At 43.4% G+C, this 18,290-nt stretch overlaps 1 protein-coding gene across 8 annotated transcripts in view; it reads right to left on the bottom strand.

The window, feature by feature from the left end:
- Positions 1-845: 845 nt before the first annotated feature.
- Positions 846-18,290, bottom strand: part of DAZAP2 (DAZ associated protein 2) — a 39,070-nt gene continuing 21,625 nt past the window's right edge. For 2 of the 8 annotated variants that reach the window (XM_069653385.1, XM_069653388.1), the window contains exons 2-6: positions 7,271-7,321; positions 6,777-6,898; positions 5,505-5,747; positions 4,442-4,505; positions 3,264-3,490 (exon numbers count right to left, since the gene is read on the bottom strand). In XM_069653385.1, the coding sequence (XP_069509486.1) occupies positions 3,405-3,490; positions 4,442-4,505; positions 5,505-5,747; positions 6,777-6,898; positions 7,271-7,321 (566 nt within the window). In that variant the 3' untranslated portion in view covers positions 3,264-3,404. Of the gene's footprint in view, positions 3,491-4,441; positions 4,506-5,504; positions 5,748-6,776; positions 6,899-7,270; positions 7,322-18,290 lie in introns of all 8 variants that reach the window. The other 6 variants (XM_069653389.1, XM_069653386.1, XM_069653387.1 and 3 more) reach the window with 5 other exon arrangements.

Here is an 18,290-nt window from a genome sequence, read left to right as displayed (position 1 = left end):
ACATACGACTTCTGAGAACTTCTGCAGAGACTATACCGTTTACTTACCAGAAGCGCTTTATCCTATCCAAGACTTTAGCTCATTGACTTTGGCCTAGCCTATTGAATAGGCTCACCTGGTGAACTGCAAATATCTACACCCTCTAAGAACAATTCTAACCTTTCATGTTCTAATAACCTTTATCTTGTAATCCTCTTAAAAAGTATTCTGAAATAGTATTGATGTATATTAGTGTGCATTATAGAATTGCCTCGTTATGAATGTTTTATAACCAACAGATGAGTAAGTATTTGTCAAAGAAATACTGAGTGTAAGAGTTTATTTGAACACCTGTGATTGTAGACTTCTGTGTAACATCACTACTGCTCACATTCCATCTTGAGAGAAACTGTTTGCTCAGCTCCGCTACCAAATCTGTGTAGTACAGACTTACACCAAAGGTTGGTTTGCTTACACCTGTAGTCATAGTAGGGTGTTGTGGTCCCAAAGGGTACTGCATACTAACAGGCATTTTGCACAACTTCCTGGTTGACTCAATAGGATGGTCTGGAACCACCAACGACAGTGGTTTGATTCACCCCGGTTACATTGACACATTGCTCCAGATTTGTTTGGAACACTGCAGATTGTTGTGGGGAGAATGTGGGCACCAAACACAATCCTAACAAGCATTTGTTCACAGCCAACAACTCAGTTTTGATTACTTCACTATATAATAGCAGGGTCATAATTTTGGCTGCAACAAGAGATGCACACAAACCGTATCCCCTGCATTCCCCACCTAAGGGAGCATGAACATTGTGAGACAACAGTTAAGCCTGGAGGGAAAAAAAATCTATTAACAGTTAACATTTCCAGGGGTCCTTTATTTAAAAAAAAAAATGTACAGATAGAAAGGGGAGAATGCGGCAAGGCAGGGAAAAGAACTGGAAACTGAACAAACAAAGATGCAGGGTCAAGCAGAGGTCTTTAAGATAATGCAAGTTTGCCACTTCATTCAAATCTCCAAAATAGTCTTTATTCTACATATTAGCAGGGGGGTGGGAGGAAGCGTGCACCACAGTGGAAAGAATGAACTCAAATAACAGTCATTTGTACAGTTCAACACATTTATCAGTACTCAAACATGGATCAAAAAAAGTTAAACAATTTATAATTATATATAAAAAAGCTATTAAGATGATCCCTGAAGTTATCTACACATCGGGAAAGGTTTGGCGCTTCACTGTCCTGCATTAAGGTGGGTGTCATCTCTTGTTCATTTAATGCTTGGATGGATGCTTGGATGGATGGGATGGATGGATGGCTACGGTGAAATTGCTGCAGATGTCATTACAAACAAACACATCCCAACAATGATGATTATCAGGAAGCAGCAGCAATCAGATTTTAGTTTCCTTGAGTAAGGCACTCTAAGTACTTTACACGAGGGACAACAGTGAGGAAAACACAGACCTGAACATCCATTTTGCAATGCAATGCCAAACCCAGTTTACTATGCAGTTCACAAGAAATCATTCCAACCCTATAATTAGCTGTATCCCAATATACTGTGTAGTACCATGAACTACAGACCCTAAAGGTAGCTGTCCTTGTAGCACAAGCAAAAGGTAGCCTGTGCCGATTGGGCTAAAAACATGCAGACATTGGGTTGCACAAACACTTGAATTGCTCTGCCAATGCACACAAACTAGTGTCGGAGTGCTTGCTAGAACAATGTTTCACGTGGTAGTTGACCCACTGACAGTCTGTCAAACCCCACTGACGTAGTTAGTCAAATCCTCTGGGTTAGCCAGCCCAGTATGGATGGAGACAAACGTCAATTTCTAGAGCTTAGGCTACAGTGCCAAAGAACACCAGAAAGTCACAGAACACAACTTGCCCTTAAAACGTCAAAGGGCAAGAATGAGACTTGGTATTTTATCTGGGCAAGCCATGGGATTTACTGCACTACTGTGATGCCCTCAGAAGAATATCATATTAACTCCTCCCGAACACAAACAGCATTAGCCTTAACAGGCTAATTGTATCAATAAAACCAAAACAGCCACATGGTCAAATGAGCAACAGCCCTCCTGGCAACAGTGTTGTTTTAAAACACCCTTACATGCAGTTTCCGCCTGGTTTAAGGAAGATTTATCCTGTAGGAAAAAACTGCTCAAAGGACAATATAACAAGAGTGAGAATTGAGCCTTTAGTGGTTCAGAACGCAGCTTCTAAAAAGTGCACAGAAGTAGAGTCCACTGTTCACCAACCCACCACACCAGGGTTCTAGATGTGGACTGCATAGAGGTCACAAAGGTGTTACATTTGGTATCCAAAAGCAGGATTTCATGCTAACTACACGAACCCATACAACTGGGCCCTACCAGCAAAACAAGTCACCAACTTTAAACTAATAAATTGAAGAGACAAGGCCCAGTTTACTTTAAATTCACTGACAATTCCTGCCACTCCCACCCTTTCTAGCACTACATGTTAATGCTCTTGTGGTCCTTTTAAAAAAAAACAATGTATTCAAAAACTGATGTTAAGCATGCCAACCCGAGCTATTCTTTAATTGTTTTCTAAAGACCAATTTCAGAATCCCATGGGTTTGCAATATCCCAACAAATGGATATTTGACGCATTCTTTTTTTTAAAAAAAAAAAAGCGCAGCTTGGATTAATATTAGATTTAATTAAGCAGCCAAAAAAAATAAATTATTATGTAAAGAAAAGGCGTTTGTCTTTTTTTCTTCTCCATCAAAAGAGGCGAACACCTTAGGAAAGTCCTTGGGATCCCAAGTCTCTGAAATATTAAAAACATGAGAAAGCAGCCCGAGCTCTTGTGGACAGGGATTCAGTAAGGGGTTAAACAACCATTTCTTAACTAGCACCACAAATACTAGTGCTCATGGGGCAAGCCCAAAAATGTGGGGGGGGGGGGGGGCTCACTTTATAATTAAAAAAAAAAACAAAAAGAAATCACTAACACAATCCCACCTAATGGAGCACTCACTCGCAGGAAACCGATTTGGTTGCACAAAAGAACTTGAATGTTCTTAATGATCAAACCATTTCTTGTCCCGCGTTTTTTTACATTTTCTTTTTAATTAGTTGATCGATGCATGCTGAAACCCATTGCCATGGGTGTAAACAAAGATCATTAGGGCACAGATTTACTTAACACCCGCCCCATCTAGAAGAGCACACCTACCGTAGCATGGTTTAAGGATTGTGTTTCAGAGTGCCACCATGGCTCAGGCACCAGGAAGACACAACGTGTCTAAACAAACGATTTTAGATTAATATGACTAAAGCAGTACATTTGTGAGAAGTGCCGACGGTGTGTGATGTTCATTTCTTGCATTGGGGTTTCTTCACCAAATTGAATAGCCGCCATCTGAGCCGCCCACAAAGTAGTTACCCTTCCGTTGTGTCACTACCACATTGGCACCCTGCATGGCCGCCAGCTGCGCTGCATTGGGAGGGCATCCTGGAGGGGGTGGCTGAGGAAGAAAAACAAAATGTTTATGGTAAGCAGATTCATCATGAATATTCCTCTATACCAACATTCTCATCTTCAAAGCATAGTTGCTTAAGAGACAGTTTTGCAAATAAAAAGGAATCTGAAACACCACCCCCACCCTCTTCCCAAAAGGAAGGGACTCATTTCAGACTACACATGCAAGAGGCTCTTTAGGAGCCATCGGGCAACATCCCCAATTCCACTTAAGGTTTACTATGTATTGGCTACTTGGTCCCACACCTAAATTACACCAAGTCATAAATGTCCAAAGATTTGGACAAATCTATAGGGGGGGGGGGGGGGGGGGGGGGGAAATTCAAGTGAACGTGCAAGATGGGGCACCTCGAACTGCAGGTCAAAGGGGAACAGTCATTCATTTTAACAAGCACTGCCCTCCAAAGACTCGTGAATTGGGAACCTAAATAGCTGAGCCTGAAGAAAACGTGTCTTACAATGAATACGATTAACAGCAAAGGATGCCAGCATTCACACTGAAGGCCAGCCCACAGCAAGATGAATATATCTGTGATACGTCTAAGGGCATACTTTATCTTTCCAAAAAGCCATGATTAGGGTTATGAAATGTGCAAAAATACACAGCAAAATAAAAATAAATAAGAGTCCGACCCCTGCCCCACCCCCCCTTACATATTGAAAGAGTTAATTCTTATCCAGCTTGACCTTCATTTTCCATGGGTCAGTCCCAAGTAATATTTTTTCATCGCCAACCATTCTTGAATTCACCATTGTAGATTTCCACCATTCAGTGATCCCAATTGAGAATAGTGAAGAACACTGGAGTGCCAACAGTGATTAAAGTAACCAAGATACAAAACTGAACAGACTTGGAACCGGTACTCCCAGTGGAAGGGTAGTGCCAACACTATACCAGCTGGACAAGTGCATTTTTTTCCACAGATGTGTTACTTACAATAAACACCCCATCTTAGAGGGTAGTGGAACGATCCATTGCTGTTCCTCTGCACGAGATCATACTATACCAGAAATAAGGGGTACAAAACGTTCACCCAATCAGATTGCTTAGTGTGCTTCATTAAACATTTTAATGAACCAGCTGATGTACATAGAGTAGCAACTACCCTGCTAGTGGGGCAGCGCCAGTAGTCAATTCACAACATGTTTGTCATGCTACAGAAAGTTTTAAAAATTAGTAGGGTAATTAGGTATGATGCAACAGTAAACGAAAAACTGAATGGTCTCAAAGGCCTATTAAATTACACATCACTTGCATAAAATTAGCACGTTTTCTGCTCCATTATAAGATGTCTAGGGAGCTTAGCATGTAGATTAATGTAGAGGCGGAAAAGAAATGCAGCATGCAAATGACAGCACAAGGCTAGAATGCTTTTAAAATTCTTCCCATAAATCCCCACCCCAAAAAAAAAATACCAAATAAAAAACGTTTAGTAATGACTTAAGGCATTAAATATGTTCCCCAGATATTGGTTTATCTAAGCCACCCTCGGTTATATGGACCTCGATCGAGAAGTGTGGCCTGGAAGTTTCAGCATTTCTCTTTTATAACAGACATTTCAAACACTACGATGAGGGATTAAGAGGGAGTCTCATACTCCCGTGAAAGCAAGGATGCAGATCAAGTAGCCACCAAAAACAGCTCCCTATACCGAACAAAGAATCAGTTCACCATAAAAAGACAATTTCACAGCATCCAACTCTTGCAGATAAAATCATGCTATGTCCCAAATAGTCAGTTAACCGGACAACTAGTCTGTTATTTGCTCGTTTACCTTCCCCAGGAAACGAGCAAGCAAAAGGTATGCACTGTTAACTGGTCAAAGGTATGGTCACACAATCAAATAACCCCCAAGGACCATCCTGGTCAACACAGTAGGGCCTTTGCAGGGCCCACTGAATGTCATGGGAAAGCACATTTTACTTGTGAAAACAGTGGCAACAAGGAAAATTGGTAGACTTTCTAATTTAGACGGCATAAGTTGATCGCTCATACTTACAGGAATATTTGCTGTGGCCCCAGCACCGAACCTGGCTCCAGCATCGTATCCGCCATCAACGAGAACTGTGGACCCTGGTGGGTAGACTGCTCCAATTGGATAGTATGCCATGGGCATCGACTGGCCCATTGGACCAACAGGCATAGATTGTGTCATGGGAAGATACAGTGAAGTACCAGGATAGGGCGAAGACAGGTGAGGGACGTTTGCAGCATTTGGATGCATATAACTAGGACGAAAAAGCTGGAAGGGAGAACATTATGTCAATTAAACTTTGAAGACTACATTTAAACGCAAGAGTGGTAAAACAAGCAGTTTTAACCTATGCTCCATGGACACCTTTAAAATGTTTAAGTGGTGGGTGCAGAAGTACTATAAAACAAAGCTAAAAACAGTTGTGCATAGACTATTGAACGGCTTCAAAACTGAAATCTAAGATAAAATGCAACTGCATACCAAAAGATACAAATATTCAGCAAATGGCTACAATACACAGAAAAGGTCATATTACCAGTTTTCTACCTGCTAAAACAAACATCTGACCGGAAATGTACAAGCATACACAGGAGGTTTGTTGACATGGGTCATTTACCTAAAATAAATCCCATTTAGCTCGGAAAAGTACAATGAACAATTAGTTTAGTCGAAACCTAGTACTGAACAAACTCAGTCCTTTCCAGTTAAAATAGCGTAACTAGTGGTGGTTGCCAGAAACATTGCAAGAGGACATTTTCCTATAACAGATTCCAAGTAATCTCCAGGTGGTTTCACAAACAGGTTTAGGGGCAGTCGTCCAGGTTTACACACAGCCCATTGCATTTCCACACACTATGACGAACTGTAATTTAGTGAAAAACAACGTGTTTGGGCAAGGTCAGACGTTTATGGTCCACTTCACCCACCCTGAAGTCATTTCTTACAGACATGAAACGGGGGAATTGGGGTGTTGAGGAAGATGATATTTAACAAACAACGACTGAAGCTGGGACTCAGGTTAATTTGCGGCATTCTAAGAAGCAGCATCAGAACACACGGGTCAGTGCCCGCTGGAGCAACCAAAAAAAAAGAAACAATACAAAAATCAATGGTGACAAACAGCACACCCAGTACACAGACTGTATTTTTAGCAACCTCAAAGAGGTGCCGAGTTCCTAGTAGCAAGTGCATTCCCAACCGCATCATCCACGTGGCAGTGCAAGCTAAGAGACCAATTAACTCCACAGAAAGGCATTTTCCAGTTCAGTGGCACTTCTGCTGCATTAGATTACTTACATCAGAGTAAGCCGGTGGTGCATCAGTGTAGGGAGGAGCTTGGGGAAGATGCATGGACTGTGGGTACATGGGAGGAGCATTTTGTGGCTGTCCAGGATAGCCAGGCTGTGATGGGTATTGACCTAGAATAGGAAAAATATGTTACAAATCAACGTATACAATATTTCTTAAGCAAAAAAAAAAACGCAAGTGAATACAATGGTGTCTTTGGAGTCTACAAACTAGTAGTCCGAGTGAAACAGTTTGGCAAGACACAGTATTTGGGAAAACAACATCCAAGCCTACATTGAAGGGTTTAAGCATGTGCAATGAATTATTGCTCAGAGGAGATTGCTTCTTAAGCAGAGAGGAAAACACCACCCAAAATCCCATACCAAGAAGTGACCTAACAAATCAACCCCAGAACCCTTGCTCAAAAGTGGGCACGCTGGTGTGCAAAAAAGGTGGGCTAAATGGTAGATTCAAGATACACGCCAGACAAGATGCATTATTACCATAGTAATCTTGCTGCAGTGAACCCTCTCCATATGACATCCCTAAGGCTGCTGTAAGGGGGAAAAAAGCCAATATAGGTTAAACCTTAGCAAGGCCATTTTTGGCCACGTCACACACCACAAGACAAGTCTAAAAAAAATATAAAACATGTGCATAACCAATCTTGAAATGGGCGCTAAGGGACAAAAGTCAAGTAATAAAAGTTGGACTATACAGTTTGCCCAAAGGAAGAAACCACTAGGAGGTGAAATTCCTACTAGGAAGCAATACGTGCTTGGTTTTCATTTTATAACAAATGCGCTGGAGAAAGTGGCTGACATTCCAAAATCAAGAATTTGGAGCGCCATATAAAGCCTTAGCCAACAGAAGGGCAATTAGTATGAGAGATCTTGAGTAGAGTATACAGCCCTGCCATGTTCCCTTAACAGTGCCGACGGCTGCACACTGAAAACACGCAATAAGAAATATGCAATCGTACACATATTTTAGACGATCAAATCAAAAAGCATAAGAACGAATTTTTAAATCTTACCACGCCAAGCTAACAGTGAATGGCGGGTGGTGGGGGGGGAGGGGGGGTGGGGGGTTGGCAGACCGTGGTAAAACTAAACTAGAAACAAGCACAAAAATACTCAGCACATCATAAATGGAACAGCAAATACTGCCTAACAAGGAATTTTAGACAATATGCGACAAGTTGGGGGATTACCATGCCAACAGGCCTCACTGTTAGGACTGCTATGCTAGTGCAAGATAAACATACAGAAGCAGACAAAATTCAAATGTTTTGAAATTGAACATGGCACTCCTAGACCCTGGTTTTGAAAACCAAGCATTAAACGACTGAATTGGGCTAGATGTCTCTGGAATGGAGCTCAAGACGGCAGTCAAGGAATCTAAAAGGTCAAGCATTATGGAATATTCAAAAACAGCAGCTGCAAAACAAGCTTGTGATGAAGACTTGTAGTCCGTTTGCTTAACCTGTAACTTTGAAGACCATGAGGTGACAAGCAGAGATCTACACATTGTAGTAAATTCATAGTGCACTATTTGTTGTATGCACTGCACAGAGCCTACACAGTGCAAGATGACATTGTTACTAGATATCAGAACCCCTGATGAACATCTTAAAAACCATGGGCTGTCTAAAACAGCCCACAGACCTTCTACAGCAGCAATAACCTACCAACTATCTTATTGAATGCTGTCCAAGCATTGGCACTCATGGGCCAAATTCTCCCAAGAATCCAGTCGCATACAGGGATCACCCCAAGCGTTTTCATTTCTCAAGGTTTCACCTGAATGTACTATGCCAACTGAGTTACTGAGGTTCCTGATAAAAACCACAAAATGATGCAGCAGAGGAACGGATGTAAGTAGAATAATGTAAAAGTAGAGAAGTTGAGCCTGCTTTTCACCTACAAGGCCTCCCATCTCAGAGACTTACCCATAAAAGGGCAACCAGTATTATGTTCCCACAGTGATTCTTCAAAGTACATCTCGTCATTATAGTAAATTGATGCGTGGGCTCAGATGTGAAAGCAATGAGAATGTTCTGAGTAATTTGAGGTTAAGCAGGTTTTCAATTCAGAAGTTGTGTGCTAAACTATTCCGTTTCCAAATCGATCAACATTTCTGAACTAAATCAGGAACTAAGAGCAAGTGAACAATTGTAAGTGCAGGGGCAAATATGCTGCCAAAGTGGAAGGGGAAATGTCCTAGCTAACAAACATATTGAATTGCACTCTGAAGGCCAGATGGTGCAAATGTTAGAAGCCAACTTTTTAGTGTGCTTTAGGGTCACTTATGCTTTGGCCACACTGCCATGGCACACACTCCATAAAAAAAGTATAATTTGCATAACCACGCACACTACAAAGACAAAATGTGCTGGGAACCCACCACATTGAGGACAATACATTAGAAGTAGAAATAAGCACAGGTCATGTTATTTACCTTTTTGTGATAGGGTTTAAGAGCATAGATAAGTGTATTTGCTCCAACAGAGGCGACAGTTTGAGTTGACTGATTGTGCTTAGTTTAACAAGCACTATCTTTTTAGCATCACTCTTTATTGTACTTTTGAGTTACCTGTAACAGGTATTCAGAAGTGATGGGATTGCAATGGAGGGACTGCCCGGTGAACCTGGGAAAAATGTATCCACTGGTGGGTCTCGCAAGGATAGCTCAGGAGCAACAGGCACACCTTGGATGGCAAGACAAGATGTAGCAACACAGATTCGATCCCTGCGCCCACGCTTGCAAATGTCTGGATATTAAGCACGTTATAAATAACCAATTATAGTAGAGGTCGGAAAAATTGTGAAATTATGTTCCGAAAGATCGCGACCAGTTTTGCCACAACCTGCTTTTCCGCCACTCCTGCGCATCAAATTTCTCACATCGCTTTGCGAACCACCACAAATCAAAATAACTGGTAAGTTTTGCTTGCTGAAATGCAAAACAAAGAGCTGCACAAAGTCGCAGTACTGCACAAAACGCAGAGGGCTAAAAACCCTGACAGTTTTGCGTCCCACTGCATGAAACTAGCATGGATCGAGCAGAAACATCCAGTGTGGCGTTTCTAGTCACACTATGCCAAAACTACAAAACCTGGTGAAATTATCAGGCGGAAGCATAATGCCGTGGGTGGGGGCGGGGTGTCATTGCAATTCGGATTGTGCACTTTTCACTTCCTGGGCAAAAATGACGCTTACCCATGCACACCAGCAGGACTTTGACAAATTGAAACATAATAAAGCTATGTAGTGATGGGGCAAACACAATTCCCTGGACTTGCAATTAACCATTTATTTTCAGAAATGTGCATTTTTCTTTCAACCCCTCCCCCCAGTAACTTGTTCGCCTGAAGCACTTTATTTTTCCTGGATAGGTGACAGCACAGAGATATATATATTACACACACATCCCCAGTGTTCCAGATAGGGCCGTGTTACTGTAGCCTATAAATCAGAAACGCGGTATACTGTTTAATTAGAGCCGCACCTTAGCCTTGTTCCATCTATTTTCACCTTTGCTATAACGTTAGGCTAATCATATTGCCAACCAGTAGGCAATCTTGAAAAAGAAACAAGTACATTACAGCAACCACTAATAAATAGTTAGTTAGTAAATTTGGATGATGCTATTAAATAACCTTCCCATTTGGCACCTTACTAGCAACCTAAGCTATGCATGCTGTCACCATGACACTGGTAGGCCTACTGGCATTGCTCATTAGCAACAGAACATTTGCACTAGCAATATATAGGTAGGAGAGGTCTTTTCAACTATACAAGTCCGGATGGAGCTAAAGATAAATCGGTACATCCCAGAGATTAAGATAACCATCAAAGCTTTCAAATCAACAACATCTTGGTCTCGGACCATGTAAAAACGCTAAGCGTTTTTATGGATTCTGATCTCTTTCAAAAGGCACATCTCATACCTTAAGTCAACCTGCACCCTTTTCTCCAATCTTCTCTGGTAAATCCGCCCATATCTTTCTAAGCCCAATCTGGCTATTATAGCTAGCGCTATAGTTAATTCTAAACTTGATTATTGCAACAGCTTGCTGACAGGCACCTCTAAATCGAATATAAGACTCCAAACTATTCAGAATGGAGCAGTTAGAGCAGTCAATGGCCTTCGTAAATACGCGAAGATAACGGCTGAGAGAAGGAATCTGAACTGGCTCCCTGTTGGTAAAAGGATTTTAAAAAGTGCTGTAATGATCTTCAAATGTGTCTGGTACAGCTCCCAAATATCTCTGACAAAGTACAGAAAGCACCCATTAGAAGAAATGTGCGATCCAATATCTTATTGCAACCTTGCCAACTCCTCAAAGAGTTGGTAGCATTAATTTTAGCTTCTGGGCTCCCAAGATTTGGAATTCACTGCCTTTGTCTATAAAGAACTGTGGATCCATTAATACCTTCAAAAAGCAGCTCAAGACCTGGTTATTTGATGATGGCACCGAGTAAACTTTCCTTCTTTCTCGTGTCATGCTCTGGCCCTCCGATTCTCCAGCTGTCTGCCCGTCATGTTTTAGGTCGGTCTCTGTCCCTGTGAGTGCTCTGAGGCCCTTGGCCAATTTAGCGCTATACAAAAACCAATATAGATAGACAGCCAACAATTTGAATATCTCAGACCCTCTCCACATCCAGCGCCAAGTGTATTCTTACTCCTGACCAATGGATCCTCCTGATCAATGGATCCAACGATTAGCCACAAGGCCCACACCCCACCAACCATGTTCAACCAAACTTAGAAACCATAGACTGCTATCTAGACTAAGCAATAACTTTACACCCTCTCCTAATTATAGGAACAAACCCACTCGAAAAATGATAAAGAGTGTCAAACCTAAAACTAAACAAATTAGGAACCTTACAGGCCTGAAAAAAAATCACTGCCCATGCTCCCGATACTAATCTTCTACACATTAAAAGGGGCTCTTATTAACACAATATCGTTGGTTGCCAATGCTGTAGATAATCGCCGACCCGATTACCTCCAAACAACTAGACTTTATAGCAATAACTGAAACCTGGCTACATGCAGCTGGACCTTCCATCTCAATTGCTATTACTGACAATTTTACCATTCTGAGGCTTGACAGAAATGTCTGGGGGGGGGGTGGCATTGCCTTCTTTGCCAGAACCAAGCGAGGACTAAGTCTCGACACATCCTCCTTTCCCCTCAGGGGAATTGCTGGCAGTAAGCTGCCACTTTCAGCCTTGCAGACAATTATTCACCTGGCCCCATTGCCTCAAAGACGACGTCATAACACTACTCTTGACCAACACTAAAACCACCTCTCAAATCTTAATCATGGGGGACTTCAATCTCGGTCTCAATGACCAGCATGCCTTGGCACTCACCAATACTATCTCAGAGGTAGGTTTCACTCAAAGGGTGCACACACCAACACATGCCAAAGGCGGAACTTTAGACTGGGCAGTTGACCTCAAATGTGCAACTACAATAACATCCAACAAGCCCTGCGTCTGGACAGATCATCACCTACTATCATTCACCATTCAATATAGACCACTACCCACGCCAACTAATCTCTTGGCACCTCCTCTACTCACCAGAAATATAAAAACAGTGGACAATTTACTTCCACTTATCAAACCCATTACCAATCCCGTGCCTCCCGGCTTAGACCCGGCAGCCTTAGTAAACCTATACAACTCTACGCTTAATCCAGCTATAGAACAGATAGCCGCCCTAAAAATGTGCAAAAGCAAACCCAGAGCCCACCTTAACTCATGGCTCACCCCAAATCTTAAAGCCCTACAATGCCTTTGGAAAAGCAACCCGACTGTACTAAATAAGGATAACCTGAAAATTAAAGCCAAATATGAAATCAGTGATTTGCCAAACTAAACGTAATATATACAATGACAGGATTGATAAAGCCAGTTCAAGAGAACTCTGTCATCTTAAAAGAACAAAGTCCCCGATTCCTCCTACCGATACATGCATCAAGGACAAAACCTGGTGTACAAATATTCAAATCCCCAATTCCCTGCCACCGCAAGGATCCCTACCTAACCAAACCACATAACCGAGCACCTAGCCCCATTCATCACAAATAATTAATTCCTCATTTGAATCCTGTATTGTCCCCACTAATCTTAAGGATGCTTTGGTCCGCCCGCTCTTAAAGAAACCATCCCTTGACCCCAACATCCCAAATAATTACAGACCCATAACTACGGTCCCAATTCTGTTAAATGATAAGCGGCTTACCTTCAGATACAGACCTACCTAGAGAATAATAATCTTCTGGGACTCCGCCAGTCAAGATTTAGACCCAAACATGGAACGTACACAGCATTGAGCGATCTAAAAAAAAAACAAATCAATGACCTAAAGGATAAATGGCTACTCCTACTAGACCTCTGCGCCGCGTTCGACATAGTGGACCACAAAGTGCTTTGTAAACACCTATCCACAGCTGCCCATTTCTCTCCGGAAGCAACGGCTTGGATTCAATCTTTTCTAGGCAATTGGTCCATAAGAGTCTTCTCTCCTTCCGCATCAGTAGAGCCAGCATCAACAACCTGTGGGGTCCCGCAAGAGGTCAAAAACATGGGCTTGAACCTACGCAAACCAGTTGACACTACTGCCTCGGTCACAACATCTTCACTTGTAAGCTAATCCACGCCTGCAAACTGTTACTCGCTACAGCTAGTTTTATTACCTTAGCTACCTCGCTACAGCTAAGGTTTTATTAGCTTAGCTAGAGCACTTGTTCTGTCAAAAATTGACTATTGTAATGCACTATACCTTGGCTCCAAGTAAGCATAACCTCAATAAACTTCAAATACTACAGAATAACGCTCTTAGAACTGTGCTAAGTATCCCGAGAATGCACCATATCTCAGAGGCTAGACGTACTACTAAACTGCCTTCAGTTAAGGTTTTAAATTGTATTCCGTCATTAACTCTTACCCATAAATGTCTAGCCAATTCAGCCAAATACTAAGTGGATACATTTTCCAGAAACGTGTGATCGTCCCACCAGGACCATGTAGTCAGATGCATTAAAATCTCCAGCTAGAACCTTACGAAGGGAGGTGGGAAAATAGCTTTCCTGTTAGGGCAGCACAATTGTGGAACTCTGCCAGCCTTGAACCGTCCTTTTGCTTTAGAAATCAAACAAAATGTTGGCTCTTCGCTAGGGATTTATAACTGGCATCTGTTGCCCACCTTCTGTTTTCGTTAAGAACAAGGTTACTACTGCCTGAACAGCCTTTTGTGTACATTTTTGAACTATTACAATGCAAAACTTATGTACATATTCTCCTGTAATTTTAAAGGTAGCTTCCTGCAACTGTATATTCATGTAGTTTATATTATGATACATGTAACTTCAAATACCCTGCAATGCGCCTAGATACCTCCAGGTTTGGAGCACTATATAAATAAACAAAATCTAGAATGACGTTGGCTGGGGCACTGTCGAGCAGCCGATGGATGCAGACGCCAGGATCTGCTGCTCCACCGGGTCTACCTTTATCCTGAACAAATATCCTATTCTCTGATATCAACACTGTAAGTAACAAGTAATCAATGCCGGCATAGAGGGGCTATTAGCATTATTCTCCCGCAATCCTGAAAATAAAATAAGAATCTGAGCTTTGAGCCTCCTGGCTCAGAATACGCAGCAAGGGAGACCTGACAACAAGTGGGGCCGGCGGCGACCAGAGGGAAGAAACGGCAGCCACTCTACAAGACCGCAGAGTGGGAACAGACAACAGGTGCTGCCCGGACCAGAGCAGGGACCCAGAGCTGGTCCTGTCAGTTACTACCCTCCTGGAAGGTGGGCAGCCAATAATGGAGGGAGCCCACAAGGGTGCATTAGACTGACAGATCTGTGCAACGCAACTGCAGACAGACGGCCACCACAACCACAGGCGTAAGAGGCGAACGGAGGACCGCCGTAGCAGAACTACTGCAACAGACTCCAATCGAATCACACCGGGTTAGGAGAAAAGGAGAAGCCCTGCACCTGGGAATGAATCAAGCCCAGCTTAACAGAGGGAGCAGTGGCCTTGTGGGCCGCTCCTTGGCCCCTCGGTAGACTTGGCGGGCAACAGAGAGACTGCAGTGGTGGCCATTTCTGCAGTGGAGGCCATTTCGTGGGACAAGCAGCCCCCTCCTTCCTTCCCCCCAGGGTGCGCCCGGCCAAGTACGTGTCACAACAGGGGGAGGGGGTGGGGGGGGAGGTAGGGGACAAGTGTGTCGGCAGGAAGGTGATAACAGGGTAGTGGATGTCTGCGGGCAAGGGAGCTGAGACACACGAGAGACAGATTCAGAGTGGCTGTGGCCCGCAGGGACCCTGTTAATAGGAGGCTTTCCCCCTGAGGGCAAAGAGCAATATGAGGCCCATTGGCGCCGACAAGAAGAGCCGTGAATTAAGGTAGGGTCTGGCACACAAGACCCCACGCCTTAGGACCCATTGGAGAGTCAAGACAATGTGGCACACCTCATTGGCTCCCAATTCCTGTAAACTTATCAGAGCATGCAAACCTTTCCTCGCCACACAAAGCTGCACCACTCTGGCCAGAGCGCTAATATTGTCAAAACTTTACTATTGTAATGGACTTTACCTTGGAGCCAATACGTACACCAAAAAACTACAGATCCCGCTAAATAATGCCCTTAGGACAGCCATAAGCATTCCTCGCAAACACATCTCCGCCATAAGAAGAGACCATAAGTGGCTCTCTATTAAAGAAAGAATTCAACTGCATCTCCCACTTACAAATGCCTTAAAAATGCTGCCCCACAACACCTTTCTGACAATTTCACCCCTAAACATGCCAGATTTACCAGACCAGTCAGCCTGGGCCTTCTTCAAGTGCCCAGATATTAATTGCAAAAAGCAGGCGGTAACAGCTTCCCTGCACTAGCTGCCCAACTGTAGAACTACCCCCCCCCCCCCCCCCCCAACTTTAGAACTAGCCAATCCCTTTCCAGCTTCAGACTCAAAATGAAAAACTGGCTCATCACCAACAATGGCCCCTAGAGGCCCACAGCCTTTTTTCATGTTTATAGGCAACTATGCCTTCCTTTACTGCCTTGCTTTCTATGCAATTATTGTGAATAACCTTTTAAAATCACTATTGTACTTCTTGCTCAATACGATTGTTGAATGTTTAGGTATTTACCATGCACCGTCACCAACAGAGTTGGTCCCCAGGCGCTCTGGCGGATCTGCAAACGAGAAGGTGGGATGGGTTGGTAAGGTGAAGAGGGAGTAGGATAGTGAGGAGTGGTGTTCTGTTGGCAGCTTCAACTCGGTATACACCAGGTGCTGAGCTTTGGTGCAAGTATCAGATCGATGTCAGCCCTCGTGCGCTGTTGGTGCGGCTTATGTGTTGGTGTTGTGAAGTGCATGCGGGTTGTTGTGCGAGAGATGGTTGTATGAGATAAGTCTGCAGAAATGTTGAGCTTTTTTTTGGTTAGTGGGTTATATGATGTTTAACATGCTAACATTCAAAATTCTGTCCAAGTGCGACGCTCGCTATCCTTCACAAACCCATGAAGATGGGCGAAAGGGCTACGCCTGGTAGGGGTTTAGGTTTTGGTGCGCTGTGCTGATGCGTTCAGCAAGTGTTCTAATTCTGATGGAGTAAGTAATGTAGGGTTGGGGGTCCATTCTCCTCCTTGGGAGTTGGTGCAGGTGTTGTGGTAGCCTCTAACAATACTTTCTACCTGAATGTGTCTTCTGGGAGTTTGGATATGGTACAGGCCGGGAGGCTGTGGATGAGTCGTTTAAGGGCCTTCGTCTCAGTCTGAGTACGGTGTTTAGTGTCCTCCTTTTGTGGCCATTTCTCATACTGTCTTATGGTTTGTCGTGGGGCCCGTTCTTTGGGTTCTGTGCATGTCCATTTTTGGGAGCGACCGAGGTCGGTATCTTTATTAATCGTTGTTTAGCGGAGTGGGCATTCTTGTGCATCGTCGTTGTAGTTTCGCTGTGAAGAGCAGGATTTGAGGAGTTTCCTGAATACTAGGTGGTTTGTTGCATTGCGTATATTCTTTGGTAGGTTATTCCAGGTTTTCGGTGCATGGTGAGAGAAAGAGGATCCTCCGACTTTTATTCTGTATAGGGTTTTGGTTCCAGGCGGATTTTGGTGCTTGATCTCAGTGTTCTTGTCGGCTGGTGTAGGTGTAGTTTATCACTCAGGAATTCTGCGCCTTGTTTGTGTATTGCTCTGTGCGTGATGCACATTGATTTGAACTTTATTCGTCGTTTTAATGGTAGCCACTGTAGTATTTTTAGCGCGGGTGTGAGGTCTTCTCTTCTGGATAGCTTGAGGAAGAGTCTGGCTGCCGCGTTTTGTATGCGTTGCAGTTTTTTTTAGAAGTCGTTTAGGCATGCCTAGGTATAGGCTATTGGTGTAATCTGTTCTGGACATGATCAGAGCAATGATGTTAAGTATTTTGTTGACGAATGACAGAGCGGTAGGATTCTTTTTGCGCTCGCAGGAGAAAGAATTTTTTTTTTTGAGTAGTGTTTACTTGTGGCTCTAGAGTGAGGTTGATGTCCATCAGGACCCCTAGGTTTTTTTTACAATTGATGATGGCGCTGGCGTGGTGCTGAGCTCTTGGCCAGGGGATGTAGCTGATGTCTCCTCCCTTTTTTTGTAACAATTATCTCGGTTTTGCCTGCGTTGATTTTGGAGGTGGTTGAGGTTCATCCAGTTGATTATATCACAAAGGCAATTCTCTAATGTGCTTCTTCTCGGGTGTCTTGCATGTCGAAGATTATTTGAGTATAGTTGGCGTAGCTGTAGCATGTGAGGCTGTGTCTTTTGATTATTATTTTTAACAGGTAGATGTTGAATAGAAGCAGGGAGAAAGATGATCCTTGTGGTACTCGCACGTGGAGTCTCTTGGTTTGGACTTAAAGGGTTTCATGCATACGGTTTCGGTTCTGTTTGTTAGGAAGGATTTTATCCAGTAGGACGGTATGTATTGTTTATTTTTTACATTGTAGCTATGACTCTGTACTGTACAGTTTGTTTACCTGTGTAACTAAGAAATTGCATCATCTTGTACTGCGCCCAGATACCTTTGGGTGAGAACGCATTATAAACCATGAACAAAAACAATTGGAGTGGCCGGAGCGCCCATGGCACCACTTGGACCCCCGGGGCCTGGACTTCAGGGGTTGTGACACCCCCCCCCGCCCTAGAGAGATTGCCTGAGAGCCCTGCGGTGCAAACACTTGCCTCTCTGCTTACCTGGGCATCAAGTCACCGGCTAAGAAACAAAAATGGACAGTGGTTCCTGAAGAGATCCATTGAATCAAAGCAATAGTGAAGGACATGCCCCACAAGGGGTCAGCACAGCAAGGTACACAACGAGCACCACTGCAAATGCCACTGGGCCTGCAGACAACATGGGAGAGGATGCAGCAAATGGGGGGTTTAAGCCAGATACCATCACTCACGGACATCATGGCAGCCATCGGAGAATCCAGGAAATCAGTGCCAG

The sequence above is a fragment of the Ambystoma mexicanum genome, chromosome 3q, assembly GCF_040938575.1.
Source record: "Ambystoma mexicanum isolate Mex_15411 chromosome 3q, UKY_AmexF1_1, whole genome shotgun sequence".
Lineage (NCBI taxonomy): Eukaryota > Metazoa > Chordata > Amphibia > Caudata > Ambystomatidae > Ambystoma > Ambystoma mexicanum.
This window is presented reverse-complemented; position numbering and strand designations above follow the sequence as displayed.